Source organism: Melanostigma gelatinosum, assembly GCF_949748355.1.
Source record: "Melanostigma gelatinosum genome assembly, chromosome: 8".
Lineage (NCBI taxonomy): Eukaryota > Metazoa > Chordata > Actinopteri > Perciformes > Zoarcidae > Melanostigma > Melanostigma gelatinosum.
In genome coordinates this window covers 20,079,295-20,097,557 of record NC_136641.1, presented here as the reverse complement: position 1 = coordinate 20,097,557, position 18,263 = coordinate 20,079,295, and the positions used below count along the sequence as shown (strand labels likewise).

Genomic DNA, 18,263 nt, shown 5'->3' with positions numbered 1-18,263 from the left:
CCTAATATTAGCATAACAATAAAGCTAAATGAATGAATGAAATAAATTGATTAAATAATTTACACAGCAACAAATGCAAATAATACTGCATATCGAGCTGTTGAGCCAATCATGAACTATTCCAGTTGTATTTTAAGAAATAAAGAGTTCATTCATTCATATACTTTACAGTTTCAACTATTTTGACAAACGTTTACTTTTTAGAGAGATTTCTTTGTACAGTTGAAAAAGCCCACAGTGGATTAAAACACAATAAACACCTTTCACACACCACAAACTACAGCTCTCAAAATAATGTAATGTTTTTCATGACGTTCAATAAACCCCTCTGACACAGGGACCCTTTATTTATTGTAGGGTTCTTATGTCGGATTGTATTAGATTGTACAGGAGAAAGGTTCCTGTATTACTGTGTACATTTTAGTGTAAAAAAGATCTTAGTAAAATTATGTAACAGATAAGGTTGGGAAAACAGATTCAGCTTCTTTGTTATTCACAGCAGCATTAATTGATTTATTGCCACTTGCCAGCACAGTAGGCTGTGAACACAACATTGGCACAGTATTGGATACGGAGCCACTCTTTTGATGCTGCATTTTGTGTGTTCTGCAGTAAAAATACACTGTAGAGCTTCTTAGAGAAAAGTAATTAGGCCAAATTGAACTTTAAACGGGTAATTGCATGAAACTTGCTACACATGCCCACCTATTACAAATCTCATGAATCCGACTAATTTAAACTCAGATTTAGAGCAGTGTTAATCAAATTTGTTTTTGGCACCACTTGGGGGTAGTGAAGCAACATTGATGTATTGTCACTTTGTAAAACTGTTGTGGTGCAGGTGTGACTTTTTCATTTTCGTGTAGTTTATTTGTCACGGCCCGGTGTGTAAAGGGCCTTAAGGTACACAAAAAAATGTTTCACAACAGTCCAATTTGCAGTTCCAAGCCAGTGTTAGTTATGTCTATAGATCTCAGTGTTTAGTGTTCAACCATTTAGCGATATCACCCTCTAGGACTGCACATTAATGTGTGTGATGAAGTGTACAAGCCTCAGATCTTATTCTACGCCATCAACCCTGTGAGCGAGACACCCGGAGGCTCTCAACCTTTCACCGTGACAGACAGCTCAACAGCCAGTATGACAAAATGGCAACTTGAACCGAAACCAACCGGTGAAACTCTGAGGCAGGAGATGGTACAAGAGAGTTAGAACGGAGGGAAATGAGAAGAGCTTGACATGAGTGGCGTGAAGAAGTCAAATGAGGCAAAACGAAAGACTAAGAACCACTTTCTTTTCTCCTCTCAGCTTTAACCAAACAATTAAACCATCCTAAAATAAAGCAGGGCTATAGTAGTCTGTGGTGTGTACAGGGGCTGTAGTAAGAATGATACTTAGTTTAATCCATTCTTACACGTTTGCTCAAGAGAAAACTCTTTATATAAAGCTTGTGTTTACGTGCTCTAGCGTAAGCTGCAAACGTTAGCATGTCCAGCTAACTAGCTTACTACCTACAGTACTAATCTAACCCAGATTCACTTCCAAAGCCAACAAGCATTTTATACTTTACAGGGGTTTACAGGTCATGTTAACAGGCTCTGTATACTTGGACATCCACTGTGTAGTATTTTTCCAGTGTGTGAAACTGGTCTTTGATGCGACTATAAGAGAGTTTAGGCTAAGTCTTTCAGCTACGATATTATGCGCCAACAGTGCATATTAAAGATCACTTCACAGAGTTCTTATTTCCAAGCAGCTCAGTTTGGGGGTATAAACAAGTTCACATATCACAACGATTACAAACGAATGACTTACGAGTCAAATGACTCAACTTTGACTTTATTTTCATACGGTTTCACGAACGGCACTCCCACCCTGCCTAACGTAAGCGGATTATTACACACATTATACTGTCATTTACTCTAAAGAAATGAGAAGCCTGCTCTCATCAAACTCTGTCTGCAATCAAGGTCCACTTGTTAAAAAAAGTTTCCATCATTTTTGAGTTTTACATTTGGCCTTGTTTTTATTGTCAACTGCAAATATGAAATAGAGGGGGATGGCGGGTAGATGTTAATTGTTGTATTTCAGTGCCAAACTGTAGCATAATGTTGTGCTCAAGGTAAAAGCAAACATTCTCATGCTCCGTTGCGTCTCTCGCCGCCCTTTGAGGCTCTCGCCGTTCTGCTCGCTTGGGGCTTGACTCTTTAATCAATAAAGCAATGTTACTGCTCAATAGCTCAGCAGAGGCCTTGCCCAGTGCACTGGCCTGGAAAACATGCAGCAGGTTTCTACATTACTCATCCATTCATCCAGTCATTAATGACATGATGCATTCTGTAGGAGAAAGCCATGCAGAGGAGAACACTGTCCTGTGAAACACTGACATAAAGCTACAACACAGCGTGGCATTGTCTGCACTATTAAGGTCTAGAGGACGAAGGATTTCTATTATTTATTCATGGAGATGGATTCACATTCGCGATAGTTCCACGGCTGTTCAACTGGGGAGCCGATTACATCACTTGAAATTAGCACCTTCAGGGTCATGCCAGTTGCCGTTGAGTTTCAAAATGTGACTGTGGGGGGAGGAAACACCAGAGGAGCCCTCAGAGAAAGAGAGATGAAGGGATTCCTGTTCATGATGCTGTTCACAGACTGCTTACAGAACATCCGATTGGTATTCCAACCACTGTTTGACTTTTGTCTTCAGCGCATTAACTTTAATGAAAAATGTGTCCCACTTTCCTGGTCATTATCCTCCTACCGAACCGGCTCACTGACCCTATACTCTACAACACATCCGCTTGATTTGAGCTCCCTGTGCTCTCACACGAGATCATTTTATACCCTCACACTTGTGTTAAAGTGCAAAGAAAGTATAAAGGCTGGATAAATACATAAACCCTCCTGATTCTACATATTGGCTCTATTTCCCTGGCCACCTTATTGTAATGATTACACTGTAATCATTACAATAATGAAACACAAGCCTTTGAGGCTTGGCATTTGGTCTGACAGGCATTTTTCTGAGCGTTATCTTCCACAACAGGAACAGTGTCTCCACTGTTCTTTTGTGGTCTACAGTGAAATGTTGTATCAATAAAATACAGAGACAGGAGACAGTGTGGTATTAATTATTGAAAGGCACATTGGTTCGAATGGGGTTCTAATCTCCACAGTGCAGTTATTTTGATGTTCTTGTTTTTCTGTTTTAGATTCAACCTGCAATGCAGCATCCGTCCCTGCAAATACCACGGACATAGAGCGAGTGGATACCGGTGGGAACTAAATGAATGATCTGCTGATGCTAATGTCCTCTGCCAGCCGGGGTCTTGTTTAATAAGTCTCAAGATGAGATGGGCGTGCGGGAAACAACGTGATCAAAAAAATATGCCTCATCGATTCAAAGTCCACACACCTGAAGCTGCAGCTGATGATGAAAGAGTAGCTTGTAATGAAGGTGAGTGTTGTGTTTGTTTGGAGGAGGGGGTGGAAGGTGGGTTAAAAGTGCATCCAACAATCCAGGAGCTACACAGGCTGACGGGATATGTTGTGTTACTTGTATCAGCACTCGGGAGTAAACATCAATATCTTAGGCAGGCGGCTGATCAGTGGGAACGGTTCTCTCAGCAGAGTGTGAGACGCTGATCCGAGCTCCTATTTATCTCCCTGAAAAAGTCTTGTGTTTCCTTTCACACGACAGCAGGCGGGTTCTGCGTGGCCTTGATTGAAAAACAATCAGCCAACTCAATTTTCAACCAATTGGTCAATAAAGACGATGGCTTATTTTCTCCCATCAGGACAAGGGAGTCCCAGGCTTTCTAATTAGTCATTCTTAATTTATCATAATCGATTTGAAACTGGTGCGGGGATACTCAGCCAACAGCGGGGAGTTCGGAAGGGAAAATTGCCTCTCGTAAAATGACTCTGCTGCTCTGAGCGGGATAGTTGCAGATTTATTCAGACAGCTGCATGATCGCAAACCTAATGCGCTCTTTTGTGCTAGCACAGAGGAGGAAAGGTGGCAAATTGATGAAATTCATTGTTATATTTTCAAATGTTCCTTAAAAGCTGAGATCATTTTTTGAATGAATTTTTAAAAATGCACATACTGTATACTCTGGTGCAACAATGGTTCATTGACAGTTTATTGATTGAATTTTGAAATCTCCTTACTTTTTGCGTGGCTATAAACTGTTAAGTCGTCTGCTCCACTTTAATATTAAACATTTGGGAGGACCCATCGTGTTACTAATTTTGCATTTCACAAAGAAAATTTGAAGCATATGCTCAGTTAACACTCGGAAAAAATGAATCTTGAAAGCTGAATGAGTTGAGGCCTTTTGGTTAGCTCAGACATGTCGGTAATCTCAGCAGGACAGAGACGTTTTTAGATTAAAAAGATTTACGGCGAAGAAGTTCAAAAGATGACATTAGAGGAGAGTGATGGTCATTGATGGAAAACGTATTTAGATCTTTTACTTAACAGTCCATGGGCTCTGACCCAAAATTGAAAGTACCGGTACCATCTGGGTGGGGAAATTCTAGTTTTTGAATTCCTCTGCACTGTGCTCCTACAGCGGTTTATGCCGATAACGCCGTCCTGACCGACAGCGTAGCACCCACCCTTCCACTTCCCCCTTCAGGTACGCTGTTGGCTCTGCAGACACTTTATTTGCACAGGTAGCGCTGTTAGCACCGTTAGCTGTGGGCCGCCAGCTATGGGCCGCCATGTTGAGAGCCGTAGAAATAGAAATGCTCCCAATGTTGTATCTTGCACCTTTTATGTATCTGTTTGTTGAACATTTCTTGCTATAACCACTGAGTACACTCTGTGGGATCTATGAATTATAGGAAAGAAAAATAACGACATTTCATATAACCCCCCCCCCCCCCGCCCCGCCCCCCAACCTACACACCCTCCAACATTATGGGAAGCAGCTTGTTTAGCTTCCATGTGGCAGAAATCATTTACATCAATGACCGCATAACATGCAGTGGCATTTAATGTCCCCACAGCTCCGTGGTGGATGCCAGTGGCAGTGTGATGTACGTTCAATTCCTCCACTGAGAATGATGTGAGTTGACAGTGGATTTGGTCAGGATTGGTGTGACATGCACACTGTGAACAGGGACCCATCCTTGAAAAAGCAACCACAAACAATATTTCCTCTTTCTTGTGCATCTGCTGACAAAACTAGAGTTCATGGACGTATACAAGGAACTAATTCGTTTGAAGAAGAAAATAAAAAATTTGCTGGATTAGCAAATGATTAAAGAATGCAGTAACAAACAACATATCACGTTATCGGCATGGAATAAAATGTCCTGATATTCTGCATTGGTATTCTTAATTTCAGTTTTCCAGACAAAGATGAAATGTTTTTTTACAAATTGTACACAGAGAAATGTTGATGTTTAACCTCATCCATAAACCCGTTACACTGTCAGAGCTTGTCTTCTAAATCTATAACACTACAATTCTTCACATACCCTTTGGTCATATCTTGAGCAGTGTTATGTGCAATGTAACACTAAATTCGCGAGTGTGAATGCTTCAAGACAATTCAGCCAATATTTCCCTGATTTAACAGCACCTTTTCCCAACTACAATACACACAGCAAAGAATTCAAGCCTGCAGAGCCCGCAAGAGCACTTAGTAGAGCTGCTCCATTAACAACAAGAGAGGGATTATTCCTTTAAAGATGGTGAAGCCCACTACAAGTGTCAAAAGCAACAGATGCACGAGGGTGCAACAGATGTGTAAATCATCCTTCATGAATAAATCCAAATCAGGATGTTGAAACTTTGCAGGGCAGATTAACGCACACAACATCACTGCTTTGTGCTGTCAACCCAGGCACAGCAACACACATTTCGGAAAAGGTTTGTTTGTTTCTCTTCTCTTTTCTTTGTAAGCCTGAGTGGTCAAGACAGCATCATCTGGCATTCGTCCGCCTGAAGGCGTAACTATCTACTGTAATAACAGTATAGGAGCTCTGCTCTCTGGAGTAACCTTGGGAGCCAATGTGAGTCTGTTTTGTATACCTATTGTTCCCCTTTGCCCTGGGGTCACAAAAACTCATTAAGGATGTATAAATGGCTCAGTCGATGCTCTGGCTGAGTACTCATCTATGACCACACATGGTAAACAAAAGGAAAAAAGGGGAAAAACTACATGTCAAACGGCAGAAAAGCAGATTGCAGCTTTTGCTCTCACATACAAGTAAAGTGACACAAAATCCTTTAAAAGTAGCTTTAAGAGGAAAAACTAAGCATGGATTATTACAAAGCACAACAGGAAGGCTGTTTCCTTTCACCCAATATAGATTAGGAGTTAATTATAGTCCTTACCCAGTTCTTTGCGGTTAGAGCTGTGGCTGGACAACAGGAAGAGGTAATCCTTACAGGTGTCTTGATCCAACAGTGAGCTGTTGTGCAGGCAAAGGTCAACAATTAGGGTCACAGCTTTCTGACAGACCATGTCATACTCCTCTCGGTCAGAACTCATGCTCCCAGCTGCATCCTCAGCCGTGTGTGTGCTCATCCAAGGGGACTAACACACCCACACACACGCAGCAGCAGCAGCAGCAGCAGCAGCAGCAGCAGCAGCCCAGCATGCAGAACATGAATACAACTTGTCTCCGTCCTCGGCTGATTCTTCTCCTCCGCTGTCTCTTACGTGTGTTTACTCACACACACGCTTGAATGTATTGTATGTATATACATATGAATCTGTAAATATATATATATATATATATATTTATATATATATATATATATATATAGTGTGTTTCTGTATGTGTTTCAATCCATGTGTGTTAGCAGGGCCAAGATTGTTCAGTGCATGAATGTGTGGTGTGTATGTGAACAATATTGTGTGAGGACTTAATGAATCACATTTGTCCTCAGGTGATAGGACAGAATTGTTGCATCATGTACATGAAACAAAAAGCCAGTCACCAAGAAACACAACAGCTAACCAGAGTCTAAGACTCCCCCCATCCCCTCCTCCACCTCTCATGTCCTCATCCCTCATTCTCCACATCGCTCCTCCCAAAAAGCTCCCCCCCCCCCTCCATCTGACTTAAATGCCGCCACCACTCCATCCCTCTCTCTCTCTCTCAAAGGAGGGAGATGTACGCCAAACTTGGCACAATAAAAAAAGTGAAATGAATCAAGTAAGATATAGATGATGATAACAATGAGGTGGATACGTGATGAATGCAGTGGTCAGTGGACAACAAACAAAGGCAACGCAACAAAGACGGCCATCAGCTTGCTGAAGGGTGAAGTGATCGACACGGCAGCGTCTGGGCAGGCGGGCTTAAGTAACTGAGGAACACGATGGGGCCCCTGTTCCGCTCAGCCAAGAACCTGTAAGACACACAAGCAAAGGCACACTCGCACAGTACTGAGGCAACAGCACTCTGGGGCCGTCACACAGTGTTTACAAACTAAAAACAAAAACACAACGACCACTGGGCTTGTTTTTCTCACAGTTTGAGTGGCTCCGCTGGTCCCTGCAGGTCAAAATGTCTCCTGTGATGAATTCCACCGCGAGCTGAACCACCTGTGGCTTCCCAGGTCTCGCTGCTCCCAGTCCCCCATCGCTCCCGTCCCCGAGTGTTTACGGCCTGTAATGATGAGGATTTAGCTTCGTGTGTGTGAAAGAGAGAAACAGGGACAGGAGGAGGGAGAGAGACCAAGTTGTGAGGCTGCATATGAAGTGAATAAATGGTCGCCACAGTGGTGAAAGTACTCATGTCTTTTACATAAGTAACAGTAGCAATACCATGCTGTAAAAATACTCTGTTACAAGTAAAAGTCCTATTCCCACATATAAGTGTTTGTTGGTTAGAATGGTCCCTTTCAGACAGTTATAATATTATGTACCATATCGGAATATTATGTAAACAGAATTTCAATGTTGGAGCAGATTTTAGCTACTTATTATATTGTTGTTTGGTTAAATCTATTGCACAAAGAACTTTTTTATAAATTGTTTTTTTTGCCAAATCTAGATCTGTAGTGTAACTCCAGCTGTCAGATAAATGTATTGGAATAAAAAGCATAATATTTCCCTCTAAAATGTAGTGGAGTTGAGGTATAAAGTAGCATAAAATACTCAAAGTAAAGTACCCACAAGTTGTACAGTACTTGAGTAAATGTACTTTCCACCACTGGCTATGTGTTTATTTTGAATACAATGTTAAACGTTGCAGCAGCTGTTTAACGATAAGTGAATTGGGATGTGAAAATTGCCTAATGTTGGGACTCTGCAGCTAATGAAGCTCAATAAAAAGCAAATACATCTCGAGCAGCTGATTCCCTTCGCTGTTTGTTCATAAACCTCTGAGGATTCAAATCAAATGAATTCGTCATATCTGATAATTAGAATTCAAAGGTGTTTATTTTCAAATCAAGGCTGTAAAGATGAGCAAAAAGCCCCAGGCGAGGAAAAAAAACTAAAACGAATTGACTTTTCTAGCACATTACATTGAACTATATGAGAACTTGCTCGACCTTATCCCTTAATTATGTTCTTAACCATTAATTAAAGTAATTTCATAAACCCTGTGATGAATAAGGCATCAGAAAAATGATGTCATGCCTTTCTAATTATAAGTGATCTTGAGTTCAACCAGATCTCGGTTGACTCCCTTCCTTAATGTAGTTAAAGCAGGGCTTAAATACGACGCTGTCTACACTGGTGGGCTATTGTTCCGAGACAGCTTAGATAATTGAGAGCTTATAGTGGCCCCCGCCCTGCGTGTCCCCTCAAAGGTTGCAGTCTGGGGGTCGACTGTGCTTCCTGTTACTGAAGATTGGATCTGCTCTTCTTGGGCAAGCCTGATTAACAGGCAAATAAATAGTTTCTGGCTTCGGGTTTTCAAAAGAGTTAATTACCTCTCTGCTTCTGCTGCAGTTGATGCTGACTCGCCCCCTTCCTTTGCCCCGCGGTGTTATTAATTCAAACAGGTACACTGCCAACCTGTATTCGCTTTGGTAGTGCTTAGATGTATTAAAAAAAAACTAAAAAAACTCTCACTGATTTACTTCCAGTGCAGCAAACACTACCAATGTAACCTCTTTAATTGTGGAAGGAAATAGACCTGGGATGGAGCAGTTCTTCCTCCTTATACGTTATTTAGAGGGTGTTGTCCTAGAATGTCCAGTGTGTCAGACAAATGATGCTACTGGTTCCTTGTTAACGTATATTCATTTGGAGACAGCTGGTAAATAAACTGCCATAAAAAAAGATTGTGCATCATTACCCAGAAAAGCCTCCAGTGTCCTGTCTCTTCTCCACATAAAGAATAGTCCTATCCATACGCTACAGTTTGAGATAAACTTCACATTATAATACAAATGGTACAAGGTGAATAACATCATGTTGCAGATAGATAAAACGCCAAGAACTCGATAAACTAAAGTATGAATTCCAGGTGCTTGTTGTGTTTTACCTTAGTACAGTATTTTCATATTATGCTACTTTATCATTTTGATATATTACATCTCAGAATCAAATATTGTAAGTTTTACTACTACCTCTACCACTACATTTGTCTGACAGCTTTTGTTCATTTTTGTTAATTTTTCATCTCCTTCCTATCCATGTACCTTCAACCATGTACCTTCAAATGTGGCGTTTCATAATGGGAATGTTTGCGATAAACTGACAAGAGCCATATTATCTGAGGCAACAGCAGCTGAGAACATCACAGTAGCAACAAATCCGAGTAGAAACACATTATCCACGATTTCTGTGCTCAAATGAGCATCCAAGTTAAACAGAATGAAACATCGTTCAAACAGCGCAGGTTTAATTGCGCAGTGCATCTTACCCTCTTCGTTAATTATTCACGAAGCAGTTAGAAATAAACCAAAATAGTGTCTCTCATATAAATGTCTTTCCATCTCTCAATAATTTAGATCTCCGCAGCTACAAAAGTGATTTGAAGAAAACAAATAGAGGCGTTCTGTATGCTGATGGTGAATCAAAGCGAGAATCAAGACGACTGCTGAGAGAGCTCGTTTTAGACAGTACTAATAATCCAACACCCTAGTCTGCTGTGAAGGGATTCTGCCTAGATGCAGTAAATAAATGAGCAGGGCTGTGATGGTCCTATCGATCGTTTTAAAACAGGTGTGGGCATATTTTTCACTGCAAATGAGGGGGTTGTGGCACACGAGGTCCTCGGTTTGATATGTAAATCAACTTCATCTGTGGCAAATCTTTCTGTGGTGACAGCCCGGTGGCTACAGATGTTGAACTTGATTCATCGTGGCAAATGCATGACAAAGGGTTGGCTCACTCAAAGCTATGCTAATCAACATCAGCACTTCAACGAACTTCTCCTGAGGGCCACGGGGGCAGGGTTTCCACAGTATATAGTGTGTGACGGTGTGTATCCCGGGGTGTCTGTTTCATTGTCACGATGTGTTCATCAAAAGATTTCCCTACTCAGAAATATTTCTATTTTGACTCATATAAGCTCATTAGTAACAGTCATAAATTGTGTAAACAGGATTTGATGGCTGGTGCTCTGACGCTATGGTGCTATGAACGAGAGTGACATTACGTATGGTATGGATGGGGATCAGCATAATTATTCTGCGTCCAGGTGAAATGTGCGCAGAGCAGTACCTCATCCAAATACGTCCTGCATGTCATTGAGATGAGGTGTTTCATTGAGCTGCTGTCAGCACAGAGCAGAGGAGCGATTGAGTCCAAAAGAGTCTATTCTCAGCACCCGCTAACATGCATATCAATCCCAAGGCATGTAAATGCTGTCAGCTTTTTACGACTCAATATTCTCGTAATTCCTTTACAGGTCAGGTTTTTAATTGTGTGCCAACATTCTTACAATACATTTACCCCTGTTTGTAATCAAAATGATTGGACTTCAGCATTTTTCATCTTCAGCTCCCTCGGCTCAGAACACGGTCACTTCTGCCAACACCAGTTTAGCTTGGACATAGAATGGCGTTGTTTGATTCGCAGCTGTCAGGACAAACGATTTTTGAATTGATGCGTTGCTTTAAAATGTCAATGTCGACAAACGTAACTATCCGTAAAAGCACAGCTTGTCGTTTTCCTGTTTGTTTATGGAGCCAGGCTACCCGTTTCCTCCTGCTGCTTCCCACCTTTATGCTAAGCTAAGCTAATTGCCTTCTTCTCATAGGTTAATACTGAACACACAGACACAGGAAAAAAATAGTCAAACAATGGTGTTGTTAATTTGTATGCAGTACACTCTGTGTGCTATACAGTATTAGCTTGCTCATCAAATTTACCTTCAGTTTATTTAAAGTGCCCATTACCTAGAGAGTCTCTGTACACTTAACAAGTCAGCAGAAAAAAAAGAACAGAAAAGAAAACACAATATATGCAAGTTAATGTACACACACATACACACACATACCTACACACAAATTATAATGTTAAGATGAGAACAACGTTGAGGTTAGTCATTTTAAAAACAGAGTGAACAGAAACACGTTCTGTTTTCAGCCTGGATTTGAAAGCATCAACAGAGCTTGCCTCCCGAATGTGCAATGGGAGATTATAAGCGGAGCTTGGTCAGCAAAAGCTCAACCACCAAAAGAGTTTTTATTATATCGAGGAATAAGTAACCGGCACCAAAGGAACATAAAGGGTGTGATGGAATTTATTGTGAAATAAGAGAGATATATGAGGGAACCAGTCCATTTACAGCCTTATAGGTCAGAAATTCTGAAATCAGCTCATGCGTGAATAAATAGCCAATGCAGTAGTACCTGTGTTATATGGCCAGACTTCTGAGATCTCGTGAGGACTCTGGCAGCTGCATTCGGGACCAGTTGGAGGCCTTTTGCTGCTGCACTACAGTAGTCTATTCTAGTAATAAAGGCATATACGAGGATTTCAGTGTCTCATTTTGATGAAATGGGGCGTATTTAAACTCATTTACGAAGTTGGAAGAAGGCAGTTTGTGTTATATATTTGAGATTATTCCCAGATTCTTAACTCTGTGGGTCTGAGGTCGAACAGCTATGAACTGGAAACGAAAAATGTATGTTCTACCTGTTGGTAAGGAGCCCACTGTCAGTCAGTGCAGTCCTTTAACATTAACAGCAAAAACAAACACACACTGACAGATTGCAGGTACCGCAGCAGCACTTTCTTCAGTGCGTACAGTAGATTATTGTAGCAGAGTGCTCCTCCTCCGATCTGACTGCAAATGAAGGCGGAGAGGATCAATGATGTCTTTGATCCATTCTCTGGGTTTTAGAGAGCGAGAGAGACGCAGAAGAAAGGATCTGCTTTCAGAGCAAGAACCTTAAAGACAGTGAAGTGTATAAGAAGCAGTTTGTTTTATGTTGTATTTGATGTTTTGTAATATGCAAAAATCACCTCACCAGAGCTGCTTTTATGTATCCACGTAGACGTCATTTTCATTAACAACGCTATGGTTGAGGTTTGGTTGGATGTAGGCACAAAAACTACTGGGTAAGGGTTATGGAAACATCATGTTTTGGGTTAAGATAATTACTTCAGTAGGGTTAGGGGAGCTTTGTGATGTAATGTATCCTGATGTTTTTGGTGATCCCCTGACTTTTCTTCTGGCGCCATGAGATTGACAATTGTGGTTTTAGGTGAAATGTCTCAACGACTTTTGGATGTATTTTGTACGTTCATGCTCCCCTTAGGATTCATTTTAATAACATTGGTGATTACTTTACTTTCCACCTAGCGCCATCATCAGGTCAAAAAAACTAATTTGTGCAATACTTTGGTTTATGACCTGCAAATTACATTCCCAACAGCCTTAGCTCTACTTATTTGTTCATTCCCAATTAGCAAGTGTTAGCATGCTAACATGCTAAACTAAGACTATAAACACAGTAAAATATTAGACGTGCTAATGATCGGCATGTTGACATTGTACGCTACCATGCCTGTAGACTCTTGTTCATGATGATCCTGTTAAGTATGAGTTGACTCACAATATTTATGGCATTTTAAAAGATATATTTATGCTTCATCTTGTCCATCACGCTTCTTTAGGTTCAACCTTGTAGCCTGTGGTTTGGGAGACGTGCTGTTCTGCCAATCACAGTGTGTTTACAAGGCACAGCCGAAACCTTCTCGGTAAGGGAGAAATGACTGAATCCTCTTCGTGAGTCACTCATGCTTGCAGGTGAGTGTCTGGTAAAGTGTTTACAGTCGTGGGGTGAGTTGGATCACATGTGGAGGCTGCAAGACAGATTCTGTGGGGAAATGTCGCCTGATGGAGGACTGCGGGATTATTATAGTCGGGCAGTTGGTTGACAACTTTAATCCAGACATGAAATACCTCAAAAACTGTTGGTTTGACTGCCTGGAATTTGTAAACATGGTCCCCGGAGGATTAAGATTACTGACTGTGGTTATCTCCTGACCTTTCCTCTAGTGCCCCCATGAAGATTTTATATTTTTCGTGAAATGTCTTGACAACAATTGGACGGATTCCCATTCAACTTGGCACAGATTATTATGGTGCCTGGAGGATGCCTCTTAATTACTTTGGTGATCCCCTGAGTTTTCAAACTGTTCACTAATCCAGTAAAATACTTAAAAGATCTACAGATTGGCACCATTTTTTTCCAGACATTCACCTGCTGATGTGATGATTCTCTGACCTTTTGTCCAGCGCCACCATGAGGTTCACAATTGTGGATTTGATTGAAATGTCTCGACAACTGTTGGGTGGATCGCCATGAAATTTAGCAAAGATATTCATGTCTCCCTCGGGTTGAAATGTAATAATTTAAGTGATCCCTTAACTTTTCATCGAGTGCCATCATCAGGTCGAAGTCGTAATTTGTCCAGTACTTTGCATACCATACTTTGTGTTTAATGCTAATTGGGAAATTCTAACAAGATTTTTTTGCTTAATTCAGCTCAAAGCCACATCAAAATTACAACAGATCCATAATGTTAGCTGAGAAAAATATATTATTATCCTGTATTTTGGTCTATTCTGTCATGTTCAACTGCATGCTGCATACTAAAGCCTTGTGACTGTTGACCCAAAAGCCCCTCCCAAGGATCTACTGCCCGTTGCTACATATCCCACATGGGGTTGCCATATGGCAACAATAACTTATCCCAATTTTACTAAAAGGCAGTAATAATAAATCATGTTCTTACTGTTTAGTTGTGAAAAGGGAGGATCCCATTACATGAGCAGGAATGTGATCCTCCCTTTTCCATGGACACGTGATCTAAGATCTCCCAAAGGTGACTAATTGTTCAATATTTAGGCAAAATTCCTTCAAGAAAAAAAAAAAAAATACTTTCGAGGGGAAGCGACTTTTCATAATTAAAAAACAGTTTAGATGACAAGTTTTTTATAAAATGTTCTCTTCTCTTCTCTAATTTTTTGTCATCCGAGGCAAAAAACGCAAAACATTTGTTTGAGTTCAATTTATCAATATTTGTAGTTCAAACATTTTTTTTAAACACATAACATGAATAGTTTAAAATGAAGATTTCCGAAAGAATTCCTGCAATGGAAAAAAACAGTCTCATTTTGCCCTTTTCTATTCATTCTGTATTTGTACATAGAAGCATTTTTCATACAAGCAATGCTTACACATTGAATCTGTATTTAGCTGGGCTTCAACAGAGCAAGCAAGGTGACTGTGTCTTTATTCCAGAGTGGTGGTATGACGCGATTGCCTTTGTATTCCCTTTCAGTAATCGGTTAATGATGATTTGTTGTGGCAGGGCAACCTCAGCGGTTTTTCCGCCCCTCTCTCTCCTGAATGTCTTATGTTGTGGCTTTCCTGTTCCAGGACCTAATCATCTTCCCTGATGACTGTGAATTCAAGAAGGTGAGCCAGTGCACCACCGGACGTGTCTTTGTGCTGAAGTTCAAGGCCGGATCCAAGAGACTGTTCTTCTGGATGCAGGTGAGAGGAAGATGCCCATCATCTTCTTTCTAAAGGGAGGAGAAATGGGGACTGTCTTTTGTGGCTGTATGATGTCTATGTCCATTCGTGTGCAGGCAGATGGATGTTCAATAGAGGGAAACTGAGTGGCAATAAGACTGAGGAGCAGAGAAGAGATATTATTACACTCATGATGAAGGGGTGTGCATGGCTGTAATCAGTATATTTGTCAGGCAGCTTTTATGGATTTGTTTTTGTCCCTTTTTATATTTTATTTCAAAAGATTTTCTGACTTGTCAAAACAGTTGAGACAGATTTTGTCCATTAGTTTTCAGCAATGTGTTTGTAGAATAAAGCCACTTTTGAAACAGATCGACTAAAGCACAATTAGTATGAATTCAGTGTCTTTTATTTGATCTTATCTGCCTTGCGTCATCACATAGGAATGACTCGGATAGATCGGAGCCTGTTCATTTGGTCTGTGGAGAATTCAGCTTTTGATTTCGAGGAATTGCTGCTTGCCTCATTTCCATCAGGAGCCAAAGACCGACAAAGATGATGAGTACTGTCGTAAGGTGAATGAGTACCTGAACAACCCTCCCATTCCCGGAGCGGCAGGAAGCGGAAGCGGCAGCGGCCACGAGCTCTCTGCACTCGGAGGAGAGGGAGGCCTGCAAAACCTGCTGGGAAATATGAGCCACAACCAGCTGATGCAGCTGATTGGACCAACTGGATTGGGAGGACTGGGTGAGTAGCATTTCTTGGGTATTTATAAATATTGACACTCAACCACAGCAGAGACTCATGAATCTGTTGAGCGAGGGAAGTCTTCAGCAAACCACCATAAACATGGCGACAAAGAAATCTGGTCACATATTAAAAAGACCGGAGAATGTAAAGACTCCGTAACCCTTCATTGTAACTCTTGAGAGAAATTCAAATATTTCATTAAACATGATTATAAGCTAAAATGTCCTGAAGTAATTAAACAGTGACATTAATAAAAAACAACCACGTATTGTAGTAGTAGTATAATATATACATTTGTCATTCCTTGTACTCTTTCTTACATAATTATTTTAAATCAACACAAAGTTAAGTGAAGCTTACAGCTGGTGTATTTGTTTTAAATAAGAATCAGACATCAATTTGGACCCTTTTTTGATTTGTTCATGTTTGTCTAAGGAGGTTTGGGAGCTCTAGCAGGACCAGGACTTGCGAACTTGCTGGGCAGTGCAGGACCTGCCACAAGCAGCTCCTCATCCAGGTAAGACAGAACACAAGATGTAGAACACAATATGATGAATTACAATATGATGAATTACCTCTGAATATTTATATTATTATGAATGATTCCTTCTTAGCTCTCGTAGCCAGTCAGCAGCCGCCACTCCGTCATCAGGCGCAGCCCCCAGACTGAGTTCCTCTCAGGCCACCACCACCCCGGTGACTCCTGCTGCCACAGCGGTCTCCCCTACTCGTGTTGCTCCTTCCACACCAGGTACATCTAGTGCAGTATTGTCATTATGCGTCAGTTCTCTGCCAATTAAGAATCACGCTTTTAAGGAAGAGGGAAAAAAACAACTTGTAGTTACTCTGTCACATTTGCAGCTGCTGCTCAGACCCCACTGGCCCCAGCCTCTGTTGGAAGCCCTGGCTCCCACCAGCCCATCCAGCTCAGTGACCTCCAAAGCATCCTCGCCACCATGAACGTCCCCGCAACGTCAGCTGCTCAGGGAGCAGCAGGTGAGTGACTAGGGATGCAACGGACCACAAAACTCACGGTTCAGATCATTTCATGGGTTTGAGTCACGGATCTGATCAGCAGAAAAGGGGGCGCAAATATAACTACTAGAAGGCATTAATGCCGACTATATATTTTTACTGAAGATTGACACATAACAATCAGCAGTAAAACTTTACTACACACTATGATGGTACAGATCATGGATAAATGAAACTACGGACTGTTACACCACAATGAGTAACAGATGATTGAATGTGGGGTCTTGGTATGGTGACAGATGTAGGACTGCTTAGTCAATCTGAATAACGTCATCGGCTAAGTGAAGGAGACGGAGTAAAGAAGCCAACACCAGAGAATAAAATGAATGGCTGATGGGGCTCCTCTCCTGTTCTCTAGTGGACTTGGCAAGCGTTTGCACGCCGGAGATGATGGCTCCCATCCTGACCAACGCTGAGGTCCAGCAGAGGCTGCTGCCCTTCCTCCCCAGTGGAGAAAGTTTACTGCAGAGCGCCGATGAGATCCAGAACACAATCAACTCGCCTCAGTTCCAACAGGTAACAGATAAACACAAAGTAACTCCAAATAAATACTTAAATTCTGGTTAAGACATCCATGTGGAAGAGAGAAAAATCTTTTACTGAACAGATTTATGGAAATGTGATATTTTTATTGAGAATCTAATGCACTGAAGACCTCGCACCCACATCTGATTTGCTAAATAGTGTGTTCACAAGCACCCGACAATGCACCTGATTTTTCGCGAATTAGGTGTGTGTAGAGCACTTTAAGTTTGTGTAGGCTTTAAGTTGGTGTAATTGCTGCAGCTTGACGTCAGACAGTATTGAATGAACCCAAGTGACTGTTTCCTCCCTCCTTCAGTCAATGAGTATGTTCAGCAGTGCCTTGGCCTCCGGGCAGCTCGGCCCTCTCATGAATCAGTTCGGTCTGCCGGCTGAAGCTGTGGACGCCGCCAACCGAGGAGGTGAGACGCGTGCAATATCAAATAGACTTGGAACGTATGTTCCATTTAATGTTATTTTTTTCTTCCTTAAATACACCTCTTTCTTTGGTTATTTATTCATATGCATTTGGTTTTCCTGTCAGATGTGGAGGCGTTTGCCAAAGCCATGCAGGACAGTAAAGGAGACTCCAAAGAGAAGAAAGAGGACGACGAGGACATGAGTCTGGATTAGAGCTCACACGGCCACGCCTCCGTTAAATCTGAGATTACTTTTCCTGTACCTAGCTCCCATTTCAGGTTGTCTTACACCTTTCTATACCAAAGGCAACTCTGCTCCTCAGTGTGAAAGCCACAGTTTAACACATGCAAGTTAGGCCAGTTTTCCCTGTGACTACTGTCTTCATCAACAGCTCTGTTTTGTTCTATTGACAATTTATTTTACTCTGAAAGGAGAGAGTCCGTTTATGAAATACAAGGAGATTGAGCCCAGTTCGATTTTTGTTTTCCTTCTGTTACAGTTTAGACTGTCAGAGCCGGAGTAAGTGCAGAGTCTGGCTTTCTTTTGATTCACTCTCGATAATAAAGAAAATCATGTTTGACATCCAAAACAACTGACCTCAAGGTGCATC

At 41.4% G+C, this 18,263-nt stretch overlaps 2 protein-coding genes across 2 annotated transcripts in view; one reads left to right on the top strand and one right to left on the bottom strand.

The window, feature by feature from the left end:
* Positions 1-6,551, bottom strand: part of syt6a (synaptotagmin VIa) — a gene marked incomplete at both ends in the record, with an annotated part of 46,471 nt that extends 39,920 nt beyond the window's left edge. Inside the window, one exon of the mRNA XM_079274425.1 lies at positions 6,359-6,551. Coding sequence (XP_079130551.1) covers positions 6,359-6,551 — 193 coding nt within the window. The remainder of the gene's footprint in view (positions 1-6,358) is intronic.
* An 800-nt stretch (positions 6,552-7,351) lies between these two features.
* On the top strand, positions 7,352-18,232 carry LOC306780715 (proteasomal ubiquitin receptor ADRM1-like; the record flags this gene model as incomplete). The annotated part of the gene is made up of 10 exons (XM_079273149.1): positions 7,352-7,383; positions 7,592-7,643; positions 14,831-14,947; positions 15,463-15,673; positions 16,112-16,193; positions 16,291-16,427; positions 16,538-16,672; positions 17,070-17,227; positions 17,553-17,655; positions 17,778-18,232. 10 exons carry the CDS (start codon positions 7,352-7,354, stop codon positions 17,864-17,866), a joined length of 1,116 nt encoding a protein of 371 aa, XP_079129275.1. The 3' UTR covers positions 17,867-18,232.
* Positions 18,233-18,263: the final 31 nt, after the last annotated feature.